The sequence below is a fragment of the Eschrichtius robustus genome, chromosome 18, assembly GCF_028021215.1.
Source record: "Eschrichtius robustus isolate mEscRob2 chromosome 18, mEscRob2.pri, whole genome shotgun sequence".
NCBI classification, from domain to species: domain Eukaryota; kingdom Metazoa; phylum Chordata; class Mammalia; order Artiodactyla; family Eschrichtiidae; genus Eschrichtius; species Eschrichtius robustus.
Window position 1 is genome coordinate 22837613 of NC_090841.1, and position 22264 is coordinate 22859876.

Sequence of the window (22264 nt, forward strand, 5' to 3'; positions counted from 1 at the left end):
GCGTGCCCGCGCGCGCGCGCCGGCCGCGCGTGAAAAAGGAGCGGACACACCTAACCTGCGCGCGCCCCGCACCCTGCCCCACCCCCATCAGGCCGACTCTCTCCGGCCGACCCGGATTCGCTCCCCCGGCCGAAATTCCCCACCCCCACCACCGCCGCCGACATCGGCGCCTCCGCCAGCCTTCGGAAATTTCCGCCAGGAGACCCGGCGCTCGGCGAGGTTCGAAGACCCGCCGCCTCCTCCTCCGCCAGACCCGGCTTTATGTCTGCGGCGCCGGGGCGCATGCGCAGACGCCATCTTCCCTCCTTCTCCTCGGCCAGCCCCCTCCCCCCGCCACCGCCGCCGCCTCCTCTGGCCGGCGGTCGCCCCTCCTCCTGCTGAGCTCGGGCGCTGGTCCCTCCTCTGCCGATGCCGCGAGAGACCCGGGGATACGGTGGAGCCGGAGAAAAGCACTAGTAACAACCACCACAGCCCCCTCTCCGCCCGCCGCCTCCCTCGGCACCCACCCACTCACCCGCCCCGTTCGCCGACACCGACCAACCCCACCTCTCGTTCCTTTGAACGGCGTCGGCTGCAGTCGCTGCAGCAGCCCCTCTGGCCACCAACGCCGCCGAGAAAGGAGTCGTCGCCGCCGCCTGCGGCCCCCTCCCGCCCGGGCCGCGGGAGCAGCGGGGTGCGGACGAGCCGGCTGCGGAGGAAGAGGACGAGAGCGGCTCGCATCGTCGGCGTTAGCGCACGTCCCGCCGCCCTCCGGGGAGGCTCGGGCGCCGGCCCCTTCCTCCCCGAGGACGTGTGCCGAGCTGAGGCGCCTGCCCGGAGGGAGGAAAATGCTCGGGCTCCATGGCTGCCAGTGATGGAGAGGTCCCTGGGCTCCCGCTGCCACCGCCGCCGCCGCGCCCCGGCCGTGATCCGCGAGGACCCGGCGTCTCTGCGCGCCCGCCCGCGCCCCGTTGCTGGGCTCACCGTACCCGGCGCCCCGCCGCCGCCCCGCTCCGAGCCTCGCCGCGCCGGCCCCAGCCGCGGCCAGCGTTTCCTCACGGAGCAGCCGCCGCGAGCCCAGGGGGTTTGAAAGGGTCCGCGGGGCGTGGGGGGAGGGCCGAGCGGGGCCGGCGGGGCCGGTGGGGCCGGGAGGGGAGGTTTGAGCCACACTGAGCTCAGGGTTCGCCGGCGGCGGCGGGGCTGGGGGTGGCGAGGGGAAGGCGACACTCGCTCGGCGCCGCCTTCGTGCAGAGCGACCGGGAGGGTTTTGCAGCGGCCGCCGCCGCCGCGGCGGGAGGAGGGGTGGAGGTGGCTTCGGAGTTGTCCGGAGAAGGTGGGCATTTCTCGGCTTTCCCACCCCCTCCCCTAGCCTCCCCCCTCCCCTGGTCTTCCCCTCCCTCCTGCCCCGCACCCCACGTGAAGCGGAATATAAAGGGGGGTGTGAGGCTAGAGGGGAAAGTGAATGGTGAAGGACTGAAGGGGTTCCCCCTTCGGGTCCCCGGCTGTTCTGTTCACCCTCGTTCATCCTCCCTTCCCGAAGCTCGCCCTCGAAGGCAGAAGCGACCGGCGCCTTCGGCTGAGGAGGAGGAGGAGGAGGAATCGCGCCGGGCAGAGCGTCAGGTCCCGTTTTCCTCCTCGGCGTCTTGAATACAAAGATTACGGTGCAGAAGGAAATTGCACTCGCCTCCTCCGCCCCCCGGTACCCAACACAATGCACCAGCCGCCCGAGTCCACTGCCGCCGCGGCCGCGGCTGCGGCCGCTGCAGACATTAGTGCTAGGAAGATGGCGCACCCGGCAATGTTCCCTCGAAGGGGCAGTGGTGGTGGCAGCGCCTCTGCTCTCAGTGCAGCAGGTACCGGCGTTGGTAGTAGTGCCCCATCTTCCGAGGATTTTCCGCCTCCGTCGCTGCTCCAGCCGCCACCCCCTGCAGCATCTTCTCTGTCGGGACCACAGCCTCCGCCTCCACAAAGCCTGAACCTCCTTTCGCAGGCTCAGCTGCAGGCACAGCCTCTTGCGCCAGGCGGAACTCAAATGAAAAAGAAAAGTGGCTTCCAGATAACGAGCGTGACCCCGGCTCAGATCTCCGCCAGCATGAGCTCTAACAACAGCATCGCAGAGGACACCGAAAGCTACGACGATCTGGATGAATCTCACACAGAAGATCTGTCGTCTTCCGAGATCCTTGATGTGTCACTTTCCAGGGCTACCGACTTAGGGGAGCCTGAACGCAGCTCCTCAGAAGAAACTCTCAATAACTTCCAGGAAGCCGAGACACCTGGGGCAGTCTCTCCCAACCAGCCTCCCCTTCCTCAGCCTCATTTGCCTCACCTTCCACAACAGAATGTTGTGATCAATGGGAATGCTCATCCCCACTCCCTCCATCACCACCCTCATATTCATCATGGGCACCACCTCCATCATGGGCACCACCATCCATCCCATGCCGGTGTGGCCAGTACACCCATTCCGGGAGGGCCGCCCTCAAGCCCAGTATCCAGAAAACTGTCTACAACTGGAAGCTCTGACAGTGTTATGCCAGTTGCACCAACTTCTGCCGTATCATCGAGTGGCTCACCTGCATCTGTAATGACTAGTATCCGTGCTCCGAGTACAAGCGGCAGTATAGGTATAAATTCTGTTACAGGCACTAATACGATGAATAATGTCAACGTTACGGCTGTGGGTGGTTTTAATCCTAACGTGACCAGCAGCATGCTTGCTAATGCTAATTTAAGCGCGAGCAGCGTTCCCAGTGCTGCGGGTGTGAGCGTTGGGCCTGGAGTGAGCAGCGGTGTTAACGTGACTCTCTTGAGCGGCCTGGGCAACGGTACGATTTCGTCCTCCGCTCTCATTAACAGCACTGCCAGTGCAGCTGCAGGGATGATTGTAGGATCAGTTTCAAGTCAGCAGCAACAACCGACAGTTAACACGTCCAGGTTCAGAGTTGTGAAGTTAGATTCGAGTTCTGAGCCCTTCAAAAAAGGTAGATGGACTTGCACCGAGTTCTATGAAAAAGAAAACGCCGTCCCCGCCGCCGAAGGGGTGGTGATCAATAAAGCAGTGGAAAGCGTAAAACAAAACCCGACGGAAGTGACTTCTGAGAGGGAGAGCACCAGCGGGAGCTCAGTGAGCAGTAGTGTCAGCACCCTGAGTCACTACACGGAGAGTGTGGGGAGCGGAGAGGTGGGAGCCCTGGCTGCTGTGCTGCAGCAGCCGCCCGCTCTTCCAGGTGTCGCCCTGCCGCAGATGGACTTCAGTAGCGCTGCTCCGGCGGGCATTTCAGCAGTTAGCCTACCGCAGAGTATTTCTCAGTCACAGATCTCGCAAGTACAGTTACAGCCTCAAGAACTGAGCTATCAGCAGAAGCAGGGTCTTCAACCAGTACCTCTGCAAGCCGCTCTCAGTGCTGCAGCTGGTGTCCAGCCATCGCCTGTGAGCGTGGTGGGTGTAACTTCAGCTCTAGGTCAGCAGCCTTCCGTTTCCAGCCTGGCTCAGCCCCAACTGCCGTATTCTCAGGCGGCCCCTCCGGCGCAGGCTCCCCTGCCAGGCACACCACCCCAGCAGTTACACTATGGACAGCAGCCGCCGGCTCTTTCCACACAGGTGGCCGCAAGCCACGGTCTGTCAGTGACTCCGAATGCTGCTTCCGAGTATGTTCAGCAGCAGCCGATTCTGCAAACGGCAGTGTCCTCTGGACAGCCCACTTCTGCGGGGGTGGGAGCAGGAGCCGCGGTGATTCCTATGGCTCAGCCACAGAGCATCCAGCTGCCAGCGCAGCCCGCAGCAGTCCAGGCGCAGCCCGCAGGGGCATCTGGCCAACCTGCTGGCCCGGCGCAGACGGCAGTATCTGCTGTACCTCCTGGCAGTCAAATTGCAAATATTGGTCAACAGACAAACCTACCTACAGCAGCGCAGCAGCCCTCTACCCAAATCACACCTTCAGTTATCCCGCAAGGTGCTCCTCCGTCTTCACAGATAGTTCCACCCGCTCAAGCTGCGATTCTTCATCAGGGAGTTCAAGCTAGTGCTTCAGGCCTCCCTCAACAGTTGGTCATTGCACCCCAGAGTACCTTGTTAACTGTGCCTCCCCAGCCGCAAGGAGTAGAGTCAGTAGCTCCAGGAGTTGTTTCGCAGCAGTTGCCTGCAGTTAGTCCTTTGCCCTCTGCTAGTAGTATTTCTGTTACGAATCAGGTTAGTTCAGCTGGTCCTTCTGGGATGCCTTCTGTCCCAACAAACTTGGTTCCATCACAGAATATAGCACAAGCCCCTGCCACTCAAAATGGTAATTTGGTTCAAAGTGTTAGTCAGCCTCCCTTGATAGCAGCATCTAATGTAAATTTGCCTTTGGCGCAGCAGATACCACTAAGTTCTACTCAGTTCTCTGCACAATCATTAGCTCAGGCAATTGGAAGCCAAATTGAAGATGCCAGGCGCCCAGCGGAACCCTCCTTAGTTGGCTTACCTCAGACTATCAGTGGTGACAGTGGGGGAATGTCAGCAGTTTCAGATGGGAGTAGCAGCAGCCTAGGAGCCTCTGCTGCTCTTTTCCCGTTGAAGGTGCTACCGCTGACGACACCCCTGGTGGATGGCGAGGATGAGAGGTAAGGTCATGCCATGTTTCTGCAGACACTCAGCAGATTCAGAGTTAATCTATTTTTAGTAGCTATGTATATGCACAAGATTAGTCTAAAGCATTATATATTTCTTCCTTTTTGTATGTGAAACTGCATTTTTCTGGTAAGTTTTCTAGAGCAAGAGTGTTACGGGGCGGTCTCAAACTAGTTGGTCAGGAAGTGGTATAAGTATTGTGTAAACACTACTTGACAGGATAGTTTTTGAGCATTAAGAATAGGTTTGGGAGCACCAAGTGGTTTTGTTATTTATAAAATGGTTTTTAGAGTTATTAGTTTTTGCTAATCCATCTAATAGCTAATCTGTTCTTTTGAATTACGAAAATCATTATGATCATCTCTTGGGCACGGGAGGGGAGGTTGTGGTTCCCACATTTGTTTCTCCTTTACTGGACAGGACGACCCTTTTCAGTTCTACTGTGTTTGCTCTTAGTCTGTGAAAGATAACGTTAGCTGCTTTTCCTCATCAGATTATTATAGGAATAATTATTATTATTAAGATTAAAAGATTATTATTAAAAGATTATTATTATAGCTGGGTTATACAGGTTGCCCTCAAACTAATTGGCCACCTTTTGTGTACTTATCTAATGGTCGTTTCATCTCAACAGTAAAGGAATGGGAATCTTAAAAAGTGTTTCATGGGGTAGGAGGCCATACACTCTTAAAAATAACCAGAGTTATCGTTGATGGTAGTATGCTGTGCATTTTTCCTTTTGCATAGTAGATCAAGGTGGTAGCCATTTTAAAGGGTAAAGAAACAAAGTCTTGGAGGGTTGAATTTATAGAGACATGAAACCGACTTGGCGCTCCTACAGTCTACTCCACCTGTTCTCCTCTTCTCTTACCAAAAAAAATACATAAAGCCTAAAGTACATTATTAAACCAGCGTTTTCTTAATTGGATTGGAAATAATGTGATAATCATGTTTATTGAATCAGATTGTGTCTTTGAAGCTGGCTAGCTAGAAAAGCTGTGAAATCTCTCATGCTACTACATGGCTTTAAACTAAGTTGATTTTTAAAGGAATGTTCTTTTCACAGATTTGCCAGTCTGTGACTAACCTTGATCAGAATAGTATAGGAGTTATGACAGAGGCTATTCATTTTCACTGTGGAACTTTGAATAAGCTTGAAAGATACTTAATTATTTTAGTATTAGTTGGAGATTTTTGTGATTGAACTTTTATCAAACCAGTTGGAACATTTACGTTCAAAATGTATATCTGTGGTTTTCCCTTTGGAAATATTGAGCATATTTCAAAAGAATTCCAGTTTTAGAAAAACAAAGGCCTAATGTTTCAGTGAGGTTTTCATTTTTTTTTTTTTTTTTTTAGTTAAAAGATATAAGGTAAAGGCATGATTAATTGAAATAATTTAAAGTCTTGTCTTTCAAGATTTTTATTATTTTTCTAAGTCATATAATTAAAATCTCATTACCTAGCCAAATGTACTCTGTATCATGTGTACAAAACTGTACATTAAAAGATAGACCTCTTCTAGGAGGTGGTTTCCTTAATAGTCCTATTATAATTATTGTTAAACCTTTAAATGTATCAAATCATACTAATACTTATCTGTAATTTTAAAGAATTATTTACCCCAAATATTAATATGTTCTAAATTTAAAGGGTGTGATCTGAGTAAAGCCCACGGGTACATTATGTGGATGCTAAATTTAGAGAAATAAAAGATGGGTCAGATACACAAATGAAAACCACATATTTTGAATTCAAACCTGCCATGATTTGCTAATTACTGTTTGTGGTCTCCTGGCATGACATTCTCCTTTTTTGTTTTCCTCCTGGTGGTAGGTAGGGCATGATAGAGCTTTCCACAACATGCTGTTCCAGATGATTAAAGTCAGGAGACTTTACAGCTAGGTTTTTAACTGTAGAGATAGAGTCCCCGTTTAAGATATTACTACAAAATTAATTTTTCCATATAGTAACTGAGAGGAAGATTAATTAGGGGCAAATTATGTAGGAAGGTTTGAAATTAAAGGGACAAAAACAGATACTGAGAAATATGATTAAATATTGGTATAAAGTAACTTGAGTTGACTGTACCTGTTTGAATGAACTACATATTTGAGCCTTTGTTAACATCAAAGTCAAGTCGTCAAAACCAGAAAATTTTTTTTCAGAGGTATCCTTTAAATTTTGAAAAATCAAAATGACCCCTAAAATACCTGTAAAGGTCAGATAGGGTAAATTTGTATATTTTTTTCTTTGTGTTTTCCTGCAGATTATTTCTTTTATCACTGTAGTTTGGAAAAAGAAATGTGTTTCATTTAAATTGGTTCTTGGAAGGGAATTTGAGAATATCTGCAAGAGAAAAAAGTGATAATGAGTTTCTATTTATTTTGTTAAAATGTTAATGGTTAAAAAAATTCTTTTTACTTTTCCTTCCCATGTTAGTTTCTGGGTCACTTGCGTCTTCTGGGCTTGGTCACCTATTAGTCTCCCATGGGAGAAAAGAGTACATTGTAATTTCAGTATTATGATTTAGAAAACACGTTAACAATAAAACTTTTGGATGGTAGGACAAATGAAGATTCGTTGTTCTTTAGTCATCTTTTGAAATAATATTGTAACACTTTAAATTTTAAAATATTTCTAACACGTGGAAAATGCTTTCAGTCGGCTACTGGTAGAGACTGTGAAGATTAGAAACATGGATCAGGCATTAAGATTATGTATCTAGTTTTTTAAAAATCATTCTCATTAAAAAGTTCTTAATGTCTCACGTTAGCCTTTAATGTGAACTTATTTTTACAACACAGGGAAGATACAGGTATTTCACACTGATGTATAGTCTTTAGTGTTTTGTGATTGTTAATACAGCCTCTTCTGTGAAATTAATTGGTCAAACTTCTATTCATCCTTCAAGGCTCAGCTCAGATGTTCCCTCTGAAGCAGTCTCTTCACCCAGGGAATGTTGTTTCCTTAGCCCTTTTTAGTGTTCCTCTATTCAAGGCACTGCACACATTCAGTTTGAATTATGTTTACCCATTTTCCCCACAAGACTGTGGGTTCCTCAAGGGCAAGAGCTAAATCTTTTTTGAACAGATTAATAAGCAGACCTTTCTCTGCTTTTTTATCATGATTTAAAATTTGTATTGTCTCTCACCTTAAGCACAACTGTTCAGGTTGTAGGATCATATAATTAAATGCAACAAAGTGAAAAGAAATGAATGAAAATACTTGCTTTTTCTACCTCTTTTGCCTTTTCATACCTTGAGGTGAATTGATATCTATCTTTAAATACAGTGCCTGTTATACAGTTGGCCCTCATATTTATTAAAGAGGAATGAGTTTTCTTATCAAGTAGGAGTAATACTCATTTTACCTACTTCTTAGGATGGTAGCATCAGATAAAATACTTTAACTGTAAAATACTAAATTGTAAGTTTTAATTTTTATTTAGGTTGTACCTGCACAGTTTAAAGAGCCAAATAGTTTACATGGTTATCAAAACAAACAAAAGCTTCCTGCCTGCTTCATTTCCGAGAAGCAATCACTTTCACCTCTTAGATAATGACTGTGATATTTACCTCCTAGTCTCTAACTGCTTGTATTGCTACTAGATGTGCAACATAGCCAGGTGGTTAGGAGCATGGACCCTGGAATTAGACTGCTTAGGTCTGATCCATCCTCTATTGTTGACTAGCTGCTTAACCTCTCTGGGCCTCAGTTTGCTCATTTTAAAAAGTGAGGAAAATAGTACCTACCTCATAGGGTTGTTACAAGAATTCAATGAATTTGCAAAGCCCTTAGAACTGTTTCTAACTCATATGCCCTATATGTGTGTGTTAAATAAAATACTCCTTACTTTTTTTAAAAAATACATTTCTTTCTTTCTTTATTTTTGGCTGCATTGGGTCTTTGTTGCTGTGCGCGGGCTTTGCTTCGTCGCGGTGCTCGGGCTTCTCGTCGCTCGCCGTGGCTTCTCTCCTTGCGGAGCCGGGCTCTAGGAGCGCGGGCTCGGTAGTTGTGGCTCGCGGGCTCTAGAGCGCAGCCTCAGTAGTTGTGGCACACGGGCTTAGTTGCTCCGCGGCATGTGGGATCTTCCAGGACCAGGGCTCAAACCCGTGTCCCCTGCATTGGCAGGTGGATTCTTAGCCACTGCGCCACCAGGAAAGTCCATCCTTGCTTTTGTTTTTGGCTTTATTAACTTCCTGGGTAGAAAATGAAGATTAACTTTGTCATGACCTACTCAGCTGGTCCTCTTACCTCCTGGTCCCCCCTCCTCTTAATAGTTATGATTGCATCACTATTGATTATTCAGTGTTCTTGTAAAATATGATTACTTTTCCTATCCTGTCTAATGTCCTGCACTCGCCTCCCTCCTCCCACCCCAGCCATCTAGTATGTGTGGTACACTTACATATATATTTCTGTATACTATTTAGCATTTAGAAATGTTAGTAGTGGGTTCCCCCACCCCAAGTTTTCATCTGTCATCATCTGTTCCCTCCAAGTTGCCTTTCTCCCCATTTTTGTATGTTTTGGGCTTAACCTTTTATGATAAAGCCTTTCCTCAGATGTCTGGCAATTCTTGGTCCTCTGCTTGTACTTAAGTGTAGGAGACTAAAGAGCTGATAAGAAGTTCTCAATGTGACTTGCTGACTGTTAGCTTTACCATAGGATGATTTGGCTGGAATTCATTGTCTCCACCCACCCTGCCCCCCCTTAGTTTTCTCTGTAGTAATCACTGATTCATCATTTCATCAACTGTCCCTTGAGATGTTCAGACATATCAGGTACTGTTATCAATTTTATCTTCCTGAGGAAGTCTCTCTCATATTTCTCTGAGCTTCATTCTGGACTGGATTGCCTTTTAGACTTGGTATGCAGCTATTAGTATTTGTGGGATTCCTTTCACTGTCTTCTGTGGCTGGATCTCCATTTTCCAGTGACTCATGTCATTATTCATTCTTGGCTCACTTGATGTTTTAAAATGGCTTTTGCTTACCCTGTGACTTGTTTGATTCTTCGGTTAGGTAAAGAATACTGGATTGGAAATTGTATTATTTTATAATTTTGCTCCATGGCTTTCTAGCTTCCACGTTGCTTTTGAGAAGTTTGAAGCCATTCTCATTCCTTATATATATTACATGTGACCTGTGTGTATGTGTTTTGTTTTTTCTTTTTTTCCCCTGTACTCTTGTTTATTCTCTCTTTCCATCCCTTCTCTCTTTCTTTAAATCTCTGAAAGCTTTTAAAATTGTATCTGTTTTTAGTGTTCTGAAATTTTACGATGATGGGTTCTTATGTGGGTTTCGTTTCATTCAGGGTGCTGAGTACTGGTGTCCCCTTTCAGTCTGGAAACATCTTTTAATTCTGGGACTTTTTCTTGAATGAGGTTGTTGATTATTTCTTTCCAATTTCTTTTTTCTTTCTCAAACTCCTTTTATTGGGATAACGGACCTTCTTGACCAGTCTTCTAATTTTCCCATATTTTCTTTCCTATTTGCCATCTCTTTTTCTTTTTGCTTTACTTCTATTGAGTTTCCATCTATTATCATGTATTTGATTTCCAAGAGCTTTTGTCTTTGGTCCTTTTAAATAATATCTGTCCTGTTCTAGTAGCAATAGTACTTTCTCTTAGCTGTCTGATCTCTGTGTGATGTTTGTCCTCCAGTTTTTGCTTTCTTAGTTTTTATTTGTTTGGTCTTTATCTTTTATGCTATAGCCTTTCCGTAGATGGTGGTTGTGTGTGAGAGTAGGGGAGTAAAATGCTGATTCAAAATTCTGAGAGTCTCGTTAGCTTTGCTTTATGGTCACCTGGCCGAGCATCCCCGTATATGTCTCTTCACTCAGTCAGCTTGTTTTCAGTATGTTCTCCTGCATACTGTTGTGCCTCATTTCCTCAGTCCTGGGATCTTGTGTTTTATATTCACCAGACAATATATTTTCAGTTTTTTGTTGGGGCTGGGGAGGGGCAGTTGGGATTTGTGGGGCTGGTTGCTTCTTAAATAGACTTTTAAACAATCTTCCTTATTTTAGCACTCTCTCTCTCCCACATTCCACTTCAGATGTATGTGGTACTGCCAATTCCTGAGTCTTTTGGGGATTTTACAGTTTAAATTGAGTTTGTTCTTGGCTTTCCCCACTGTTTGCTAAAGATTTGATTTCCTAGTGTTTGCTAAATAAGTCATTTGTCACTCAACCATCTGCTTTCCAGCTTCCAAATTTTTGTTGCTATTGTCTTTTCCACCCGTTCTCTCAGTTTTTGTGGGTTTATGGCTTTAAATCTTAAAAAATTCCTTTTCTGTCATTTTAGTGGGGTTTTTAGGAAAGGAGTGTAAAATAGATGTGCATTTAACATTACACATCTATTTCAGTTGTAGAATACTGCACTGTTAAATGTAAAGAATGATACTAATTTTAACAATTCATGCTCCAAGATTTGATCTATAACTAGTACGTAAATTTTGAGTGGAATTGCTTGGCTTATATTCAGCAGAAATAATAATGGCATATAACTTGGTAGTTCAATTCACAGAAGTGATCAAGAATGTTAGGATTAGATTCAGTTAATATTTGTTGTCACATTTAACCACTCAACAACCTTGTGAATTAAGTTTTTTTCTAATTTACTGGTGAATAGACTGAAGCTTATTTAGTTTATTAGCGAAGCCAGGTAAGCAGTGTCAGGTTATATACATAACAGTAAAGTTATATACATAACAGTAAATAGTAGGATTAAAAGCCATTTTTCCAATTCAAAATCTGGTGCTGTTTCTACTACTCATAAAGCCAACAAAGAGGTAAGGGTGATGCCCATAAGTAATAATAGAGTGGCTGAAAACCCGAAAAAGGGCAGGCTTTACTGACTTGTGTATTAGTACAAATAATGGGATTGTCATAGAACATACCAACATTTACCTATGAGCCCTTGGTGAGAAAAAAGTGGGTAAAGTCGTAAGAGTGGTGTACCTGGGATACAGTAGACAAGACATGTTAAATGAATTAATTTTAACATTTTTTGGGGAAGTTGTATGAAAATTATCTTTTCAGGAAAACCATTTTAATTTTCTAATAATTTAAATTCTGTCTTTGTAACATTGACCTCAGAATTGCAAAACATGTAGATTTTATTTCTTATTTAGAAAGTTCAATTTAAAAATATGAAACTGCAGAGCTTGCCCTGTTCTGGTGCGACAATATCAGAACCCTGGTTGGTTTTTGCTGTGTCACCGTGTCGTTAGGTTTTAATATGTCATGGTAAGAATATGCTTTAATGGCTTATTAAAAGAAATTACATGAGGGAAAAAAATGATAAAGGATGTTTACATTATTTGAAAAGTATGATCTATAATGTTTTGGATTCCAGGTTGACTTTTTTCCTAGTCTCACATATATTCAAATGCCCCACTCTCCCCAACCCTTCACTTCTTCCTTACTAGTCAGCTTGACCTGAAAATCTTACTTGACCTTTCAGTCTCAATAGGTCTAGTTGATCTTTGTTTTCCTTCCTTGAAACACCCACTCTCTTTTGCTTTCAGTGATATCCTGCATAGTTTCTTCCCACCTTTCTGGCCACTCCTTTTCATTCTCCTTCAGTTCAGCTCCTCTGTCAGACTCTCAACATTGGAGTTTGTTTGGATTTGAGTCCTCTTCCCACCTACTGCCTTTTCCCTTTTCCCTAGGTAATCTGCTGTTCCACGGTCTGTATGCTCTCAACTCCTGAATGCATATCATAGCCCACACTTCTCTTCTTAGCTCTAGACTGCTACGGTCCTCTGCCTTCCTGTTATCTCTGCTTATATTCTCACAGCCTCTCAGTCTCAACAGATCATAAACTTAACCTCTTCATTACTTACCCTCTCAAATTTCTCTTTTAGTCATGCTCATTTTAATAAATATTTCTTACTGTAGTTCTTCACTTTAGAAACCTGAGTCAATCTTGATAGCTTCCTTTCCCCCAACCCTCTGCATTCTGACCATTACATTCTAAATATATCTTGAATTTATCTTTTCTTTCCCCATCTGTGTTGCCACCACTCTAGTCTAAGGTAACACAGTCAGCTCTTAAAGCCCTGCAGTAGCTTCCTCACCAGCTTCCTGCATACATTCTTGCCTTTCTCTGATTTTATGTCTTGTAGTCAGAGTGATGTTCTTAAAACGGAAGGCTGTTCAGGTCTCTCACTTGCCCCAAACCCCTGAAGCCTTCCCATTTCTTTTAAGGTAATTACATTTCGCTTTTGCTCACTTCTGGCCTCATGTGCCACTTTCCCCCTCACTTTCTGTGTCCCAGCTGCCTCCTTTCGACTCCTTGGGTTGCCATCCTTTCTTGCTCTCTCCTCCAGGCTTTGGCATGCGCTGTGTCACCTTCCCTCCATTCCTCCTTAAGTCTCACTGTCACTTTGAGAGGCCTTCTGTGACATACCAATCTAAACTTAGGTTCTTTGTTAATACTGTTTAAGATCACCTTGTTCTTTTATAGTGCTAGTACAGTTTGTATTGCATAATTAGTTTTTGTTTTTGTGGATTATCTGTTTGATGATTTTAAGCTTCAAGAACAGAGATGTTTGGTTTGCTACTATATATCCAAAGTATATTTCAGTGCCTTACAGTAGGTACTCAGTAAAAATCTGCTTAATGGAGAACTGAAGAAAATATTTTTAATATTGGCATAAGTTCAGCTTCTTTTTAAAAACACTATTATGATATATTTGAAAGTTAAGTAAGTTCTTTATAGATCATGTGTTATCACTATTTTCTCCTTTAATAGAGATGATTGAGAATTGATTACTTTTTTGCTGTATTTATGAGCAAAAAAGCAGTGCTTAGTTGCTGCTTTTAACAAGCATTGTATGTTTATTTTGTATTTACATATGTTTATGACAGTAAAAGTTCTCCAACTTGAATCAAACAAACAAAAAACCCCACTTATTTCTAAATTAGAATGTCAGTATTCTTATTTCCTTTTGACTGGTTCAGCTATTTAGCATAAATGATTCTCAAATATCTAAGTATTACCTTGGAAGTTCTTTGCAGTTTCAGCTGTTTAAAATATAAGCATTTAACTGGTGAAATGCCACTTGTTTGTATTAAAGGAGTTTTCTTTGTTAGACAGTTTAGTAAGCATTGAGTTAATTACTTGTTTAAAATTCCTAACTGATCTGTTTTACTTATGGTCATTGTAGTGACAACAAGTAATTGTTACTAAACTAGGAAGTTATGGATTCTATTAAGGGAAAAGAACCATGGAAAAAATTTGGCAGTGATTAGAATTAGGAGTAATTTTAATTGGTTATATATGAGTATTAAATGGGAGTAAAAAGTATTAAGATATGAGGCCTTTACTTTTAAGGTTGGGGTAATTAAAAACAGAAGGGAAAATATAGAATCTGATGTAGTGGGATGATCATCAGAGGCTAGTTCTGAGAGTCTTTAAATGTTTTCATATCCTTTTTGTGGACATACCAGTGTTAAACCTTGCTTGGCTTAAAACCATATTTGTGTTGACTGGGGAGAAGATTTACTGTGGCTTGATCTTATTAAAGAATTAACTTTAGGTCATGGTGAATGGTATTGCCTTTTCTCATTCACTGAGCCATAGGGTAAAGGGTGGTCTTGAGCTTCATGGGGATAAGACAGATGAGATAGCATCTTATTTTTCCAGGCATCCCAGATTATTTTTGTAACATCAGGTCATACTTAAGTTGAGGAACTCTTGATACTCTGTGTACATGCATAAACGTACAATTGAAATACTATCTAGCATTAAATTTTTGCTAACACATGGCTATGATAAATTTCTACTGGTGATAGTAATAAAACCTGCCTCTTGTATGATTGGGGGGGGGCGTTAAACAAAACTCTGAAATAGATTATGTACTCTTTGAGTCATAGCAGTCCTAAATTTTTTATTTTTTTATTTTTTTATTTTTTAGGACTTTTTTTAAAATTTATTTTTGGCTGCGTTGGGTCTTCGTTGTTGCTTGCGGGCTTTCTCTAGTTGCAGCAAGCAGGGGCTTCGTTGCGGTGCGTGGGCTTCTCATTGCGGTGGCTTCTCTTGTTGCAGAGCACGGGCTCTAGGCGCGCGGGCTTCAGTAGTTGTGGCACACAGGCTCAGTAGTTGTGGCTCACGGGCTCTAGAGCACAGGCTCAGTAGTTGTGGCGCATGGGCTTAGTTGCTCCGTGGCATGTGGGATCTTCCCGGACCAGAGCTTGAACCCGTGTCCCCTGCATTGGCAGGTGGATTCTTAACCACTGAGCCACCAGGGAAGCCCATGTCCTAAAATGGATAGGATGCTTTTGTTCCATTTTCACAGAGGAAGAAACTGAGTCTTGGGTTCATTTATTCAGTCAGTAATTAAATATTGAGTTCCTACCATGTGTCGTATGCTGTTTTTAGCTTTTCATGGACAGACTACAACAATTTAGTAATAATAGTAGTAGTAATAATTGTAGTAGGAGTAGTTGAAAATTATGGTACTCGTTATATGCTTGTTCTAAGCACTTTACATATATCAACTTGTTTAATTCTCAGAACAACCTTATGAGGTGTAAGTACCATTATTATCCTCATTTTGCAGGTAAAGAAATTGAGGGATAGAATGATTAAGTAATTTATTCAAGGTCACATAGCTAGTAAGTGGGAGCTGGGATTTAAATCAAGTTAGTCTAGGTCTAGATTTTGTGCTCTTAATGACTTCTGTGCTCTGCTGTCTCTGTAGGATATGATCAAAACCAAGGTGTTCTGACTGTTGTTTCCTACATTGGAAGGCACTGGGAGCTGCAGATATTTAACTCATTATATCCTCAGATACTCTTGTTTTGATCTTGGAAGTTTGGGTAGGGATGCTACTCTTGTTCTTGTACTCCAGAATGTAAGCTCCTTGAGAGTAAGGATGTTACCCACCTGTTTTTACCTCTGTATTTCCACTGCATGCAGTATAACCTGATTCATAGTGTGTTCTGAAATATTTGTTGAATAAGTGAGTGCAGACATGTGGCAAAAACATACCCCACAATCATCTGGGAAAGGTATATAATTATTGCCAAATACTTTACCATCCTGTTACCATTATTGCATAGCGGTTTTGATAGGAGTAAGGTTCAGTTCTTCTCGGATATGTTACTGTACCTGTTACATTAAGTTCTCTGTCTCCCCCTCACTAGCCTATCAGATGGGTATATTTATTGAGTAGGTACTAGGTGTAAATCATTATATCTAGTAATGGTGTGGGCAAAGATGTAATCTAACATGGTTCTTGTTCTCAAGCAGTGTATGCTACATATACATGGGGAAATTATGAGAGCTAAATAACACTTTTAAACAACATGAAATATGAAATCAAAGAATCAGAAATTTTGAGCTGGAAATCTTGATCCCATTCAACTTTTGGCTTATAGGTAGAGGAACAAGTTCAGAGAGGGTACGTGAATTCCTGACATAGTGCTACAAAACGTTTCTTAGACTGTAACTGGAGTGCTAGCCTCCAAAATGACACAGGAAATTGCATTCAAAGTTCACAGATGGGATAGAATTGACCTTTGGTAGGTTAGGAAAGCAGTGTTGTTTGAACTTACTTTTCAAAAGTCTTGAGTTGAAGGAGAAAGTTTGAGGCAGGAGAGGGTTAATAAAAATGGGAGGAAAAAAGGAGAACAGTCTGGGCCTAAGTAAGGCAACAGTTGGGCTTAATGGAGTAAGTTTGTCTTAAGGAGGTGATAGGAAGTGACTGAAGGTTAAATTGAGGAGTGATTTTTGCCCTCAACACTTGCTAACTAACTGACGTTTAAGGAAAATTAGTATCAAAGGAATCCGTAATCTGGATTGGAGTGGGGGTACGCTTGGAACAGGGAGGAGAACTTAGGAAATTATGTTTTTTCTGTTATTTGTTAACGAATGAAAGAAAGAAATTAGGGGGAGAGTGATTTCCATTGTAAAATGATTCAGTACAGGAACGCTTTGGTTAGCAAATCTCTCAGTTTATAAAAATACTGTATTCACCTTCCTACCTTCTCCTCCCTTGAAGCAATGTTTTGTTTCTCTTGTGTTGAAAAAGAAAAAAAATAACCTAATTTCCCAGAAAAGCTATTATTTATAGCTGCAATTTTAAAGGTCTGAGGATAAGTGGTTATAACCTTCAGGTAGGATTTTTGGCAATTTAATCTTTTCATAGGGTTTATCTGTGTCTATAATCCAAAGCAGATGTGCCCCAAAAATATTTAGTAGTGAAAAGAAATCCAAGTGAAGGTGAACTAAATATTTAGGATTGGTTCTTTACTTTAGTGATCGTAGCTGCTTTCTTTTCATACTAACCAGGTTCCATTGCCAGTCTCTTCCAGGCATTGGAAAGAGGTGGAATTATTTCTTCCTATCTCCTGAGCACTCCTAGGTCTCTACCGAAAGGGAAATGGTATAGATTTATTTAAATGAGAAAAGCATTAATGCTCTCATTGACAATAAATGTGAGTAATTTGATTATTTTACTGACATTTAAAGTGCCACAAAACTTACTCCTTTATATGTTGGTGCATTGTTTCATTTTGCTTGCCATTTAAAAAATTCGAGAATATATACATGTATGTGTGGGTACACATACAAAGGAATATAATTTTTTAAAAGGATGTTTTGAAAATGTCCTTAGATTACAGAATCTCCTGGGTATTTGAAAGGATGTAATTTATTGACTGTGTATATGCATAGTACTATTTATATCCTTAAGGAGAGCCTATGTTGAATTTAAGAATAAGTGTATATGTATATGTACGTATACGTATACATGAAAGGAAAAGATAACAGGTAACAGATTCAATTTATATTACTCTTCTATTTCTGGTCCTTTGTGTCAAGTTTTCTCACTCATTTATAATTTATTGTATCTTAAGAGTATTTATATCTATCTTTGTAAGCTTCTTGAAACATTTTAGGGAATGACTTGGGATAGAAAGCCAATAAATGGGAAAAGTATGGCAAGGTAGAATATGGTGTGTCATAAGAGATCTAATAAAGCAGTATTGGGAGACAGAAGGTAAAGATCACATGCTTTTGAGGAGGTGACATCTGAAAGAAGTTTGATAGCCACGGGGATTAGTAAGTCACTTTAGTGGAGAAAACATACCAAAAAGGTTCAAGGTACGGGGAGTATTGATAGAAGAGAACACAGGACATAGTCTAAGTTGGTGAGAGATAGTGTCTGTATACAGGAATGTAGAAGACAAGGCTAACTTTGAAAAGCCTTAATTAAAGGCGGGATTGCGAAGTTTGGACTTAATTGGACTTGGAATGGAGAACGCTTCTTGTTTTTGTATAGTGGCCTTATCAGTGCTGTGTTTTAGGAAAGTGCTGACCTTACTTTGGATGTCTAGTTGCTTCCTTCCTTAATGGGGTATGAGAAGTTCAGTAATTCCTTTTCTGTCACTGGTGGAAATGGAGGCACATTTTCTTTGTGGTTGCAATCTGAGGTAATGGTTTGAACCAGTGACCTTGGCCTCATTAGGAAAGCTAAGAAGGTAAGGACCCAGTACACACATGGTAGCACTCCACTTATCCAGAGTGGATAACCTAATCCTTCAGACACAGCTCTGGCTTCAAAACTGCTTGAAATTGCCGTCACAAAATAAAGCTATGTTTGTGTGTTTTTTTTTCCCTTACTGTTTTTGCATAGCATTTCTGGTCCTTTTTAGACTTTTTTTTCAAGTCTTATGTTTTACTGGCTTTATCATTTTAAGGCAGATGAGGGGAGGGGAAGGGAAAAAGGGATTCTGAGGCATGTAAGGTGACATTGGGAAAGTAGCAGTTTCTATAGCCTGGCAGCAAGGTAGGAGTTAGAAATTTTAAGAAAACCCCAGAGAAATTTGATATGGTATTGAATGTTCACCAGTTGAAAGTTAGATTATGTTTTGTATATTGTTTTAAGGAAGCATGAACACGAATGCATTCCCAATGGTGTTAACTACTGAGCTATGGATGAGTATAAGGAGACAGTATTTTTAGTTGTCTGCCTCCATTGTATCAGTTAACCATCGACAAATTAATACACTGCTCCCTGTTGCTTTTTTCCTATTCTAAAGTAAGGGCAAGTGTTTCACGCTTTCCTAGCTTTCAGGCTGGTAAGGTTATTCTGTAAGAAATTCATAATGTGTTATAAATAAATGTTAGACCTTTACAGATAGAAATTACAGAGAATATTTTCAGTAGTAAAATTAAAAGTCCCTAATAGATGCTAAGATTGAAGTAATTATTATTAATGATTTGTAGTTTTAGTGAAATTACTGATGAATAAGTGACATACAGTTACCTGTTCCGTATGAGGTATTGTATAGATACCTATTTATTAGTTATTTTGCTATAATATTATCCCCCCTGAGTTTTTCCTTTGAAATATTTTTATTAGTTACCTTTTTCAACACAGTAAATCAAATAATTGTATCAAGGAAAGCTGATTTCTCATTTCAGATGTTTTTAATCTCTTTCTTTAGAAATGGATAACCCAAACCGCTTACTTTCTTTCATAAGGAAGTTTTTGCTTATGCTTAATATAGTTTTGTTTGCTTGGTTGTGTCCTTTTAGACAGTTTTGTTTTGGTATTTTCAACAATGACAAGGATTCTCTTTCTATTGAGGGAAATACTCTCATGTTTTAAAAATTACTTTTGAAAGATGGTATTCAGTGAAACTTACATTAGCCAATTTATTTTGGAAAAAAATGCTGCTTTGTAGTTACCGTTTTTGCTTGGTTTTTGTTTCTTCAAGTGTATTGTTTTGGGTGCAACGTGGTGAGGCGAATTGAGTGAATGCCTAGTTTTGGCTCTAGTGCTGTCTGCTGATCATGTGCTAATGAGCCATCGCACGTCTGGGTCTTTCCTTCTCTTCCTGTTTTAAAAGGCTTGATCACTGTGCAGTTTGTCTTAACTTCTCTTTCAGAGTCAAGCGTGGTGCCATGTCTTGCCTTTGGTGGATGTTCCATAATATCATAGAATCTTGAAATAAGGGATTTGACTGATTCCTAAGCTGTTCTTTATCTTCATTGTGTTATTCTCCTCTTTGGGGATCCACCAAACATTATTTACCAGTTATTCTCTGATATGACATCAGGATTTATATGTTTGTACACTGGATATATTTTATTATTAGGAATTTTACCTATTTTGAGGTTCCAGGGAGGAAGGGTGGATCCAGAATGAGGAGGTAGGGTAAGTCCAAACTAGGTATCGTAACTAGCTTTCTGCCTCCATTCTTGAATCCCATAATAATAAACCACGAAACTGCATCCCAGTCCTTTTAGGAACAAGTATATTTAATGCTTATTGAAGGTAAATAATATTTGGATTAGCAACTTCTTTTAACTCTTTTTTGTAAATTTGTATAAGATTGATGATAAATTCATAGGGGACCTGAGGATTATATAACAGATGATTCTAAGATTTCTTTCAGTGTATTACTGGCTGATATATTACTATGGGTAAAATATTGTCAAGTAGCTTGGTCACGTAACTACTAAGTGATGGAGCTAGTATTCTGGTAGGTGATTTGATTCCAAAGCTTGTACCACTCGGCTCTCTGTATCCGTGGGTTCTGCATCCATGGATTCAACCATTCTCTGGTTGGTTGAATCTGAGGATGCGGAATCCACAGATGGGAAGGGCCAATAGTATTGATACTACTGGATTTGGTATCCACAGGTGGTCCTGGAACCAATTTCCCTGTGGATACTGAGCGATGACTGTATTCTTAAGCATTTTGGAGGTTGCCATGGCCCACTGATAAGCAGCAAGAGGTGACAGTGGACAACTATAAAAAACAGTCTTAGCCTACAAGTATGGAGCCATTTGGCCTTATACACTTCTCGTGGGTTCCTCATTATAGAGTGGTACAGTGACTGGTGTTCCTAATGATGATCCTCTCAATCTGAATTTAGTTATTTTTTCTTGATACATTTTGAAAGCATTTTTTATTCAAAATGATTAAATTTTCCAAGTTTTTGCTGAAGAATAAACTTTTAATTTGGAAAATCTGCTTAAGTGGCATCCAATTTCTGAATAATAAATTGATAACAGAGATAGTTTTATGACATGAACATTTCAATAAATCAGACTGGTAGCCTTCCATTGGTCTCAGTGAGCTTTAAGTATTATAAGCTGTTGATACTTAGGTTATTTTTTTTGTTTGTTTCATGTGATCAAATTACATTACAGTACTTTTTAAAGTAGAAAACTCACTTTAATCAATTCAATCATAATAGCACATTGTGACTCAGATCTTTAATTCTGTACAGTTACAGCTTATATTCACATCACATGCTTATTATTGGAACAAGAAAATGCTAATTTACACGAAGGTTTTTATAGTAAGTTGAAAAACAGGATTAATCTAGTCTTTTCGCTCATTAACCTAGAAGGGGAAGTGTATTTTTTTAAATCTAAGACAATTGTATTACTTATTAATTCAAAGTTTTTATAGTAAAGCTGCTTTCCTTAATTTTTATTATATTTTTCCTGATTCATTTACAAACATTGGAACTGTAGAAAGAAGCAATTGGATTTTTTTTTGAATTGTAGTTAACAGTAAAGATTTATCTTAAAAGATATAGTAGCTTAATTAATCATTTAATAGTAATGTAGTATAAATCTTACATGTTCCATAATTTTACTTTCCAGTAATATGAAATAGCCAAAAGCTGCTGAAAGTCAGTAATTTTCACGTCTTACACAGTTGATTTCATTTCTAGACTTTTTACTTAACTGCTACGCTTTCAACAGCCTAAACCTGCCACTCTTCCCAATCCATGAGACGGTCACATTGAAGAGAGAATGTTTTAAAGTGAGGTTACCGTTGTGAAATGGATAGGCTAACTAACAGACTCTGGTTTTTTTTTTTTACGTAAAGGTTTAGTTATGTTTCCAGTTATATTCAGATTCTTAGCCCACGAGGATCTACCAGTAGCTTCAGTTAGCTTTTTAAGAAATCGATCCAATATGCAAAAGCAAAAACAAGTAGACACATTGGCCTAACAAAAACCTAGTTGTGCTATATTTGGGCTTATGAATATGTGACCTAAATGCCATTGATACCAATGGTCTGAGTTAGAGGCTCAAAACATGAATAAGGGAGAAAAAACAGAGAAATAGAAAGGTGGTAGAAGACCATTAAAGGGGATGGTAGGGAAAGAGGAGGATCTGGTGATAGTCATAATTTATTAAACAGTTTTGTTGCCTGCGTCTGTAAATCTAGCTGTATAAAGTATTTTAGAAAAATTACCTAAACTAGTTAAACAATGTGTGTGTTAGCCCAGAAGGCTTTTTATATTTACAGTATCTCTTTTCTTTTTTGGTATTGTGATGGTTTATTTATTTAAGAAATATTTATTAAATGCTTGTTATGTATGTTAACACTGAGCAAAGGTACTCAGGATGCAAAGAAAAAAAGTCATGATTTTGGTCTTAAAGAGTTTTGTCTAGTACCCTGAAGAAATATCCTAATATCTTGATATATCTTCCGAATTATCCCAAGTTATATTATGCTTAGTTATTCTGTGTGTGATGTGCATGACAGCTTTTTTATTCACACAAGTTGATTAATCTAGGCTGTAGACTAATGAGCATAGAGCATAATGAGGTAGAGTTTAATGAGCATTAGCCTTGGCATCCGATGTGGTGTCTGATCTTGTTTATGCTACCTCTTCATTGTATG

General features: G+C 41.1%; 1 protein-coding gene across 3 annotated transcripts in view; it reads left to right on the top strand.

Annotated features, from left to right (window-relative positions):
- Window positions 1–221: 221 nt before the first annotated feature.
- Window positions 222–22264, top strand: part of TSC22D1 (TSC22 domain family member 1) — a 128727-nt gene continuing 106684 nt past the window's right edge. Inside the window, exons 1-2 of one of the 3 annotated variants that reach the window (XM_068527052.1) lie at window positions 222–1063; window positions 1520–4581. In XM_068527052.1, coding sequence (XP_068383153.1) covers window positions 854–1063; window positions 1520–4581 — 3272 coding nt within the window. In that variant the 5' untranslated portion in view covers window positions 222–853. Of the gene's footprint in view, window positions 1064–1116; window positions 4582–22264 lie in introns of those variants that run through there. The other 2 variants (XM_068527053.1, XM_068527054.1) reach the window with 2 other exon arrangements.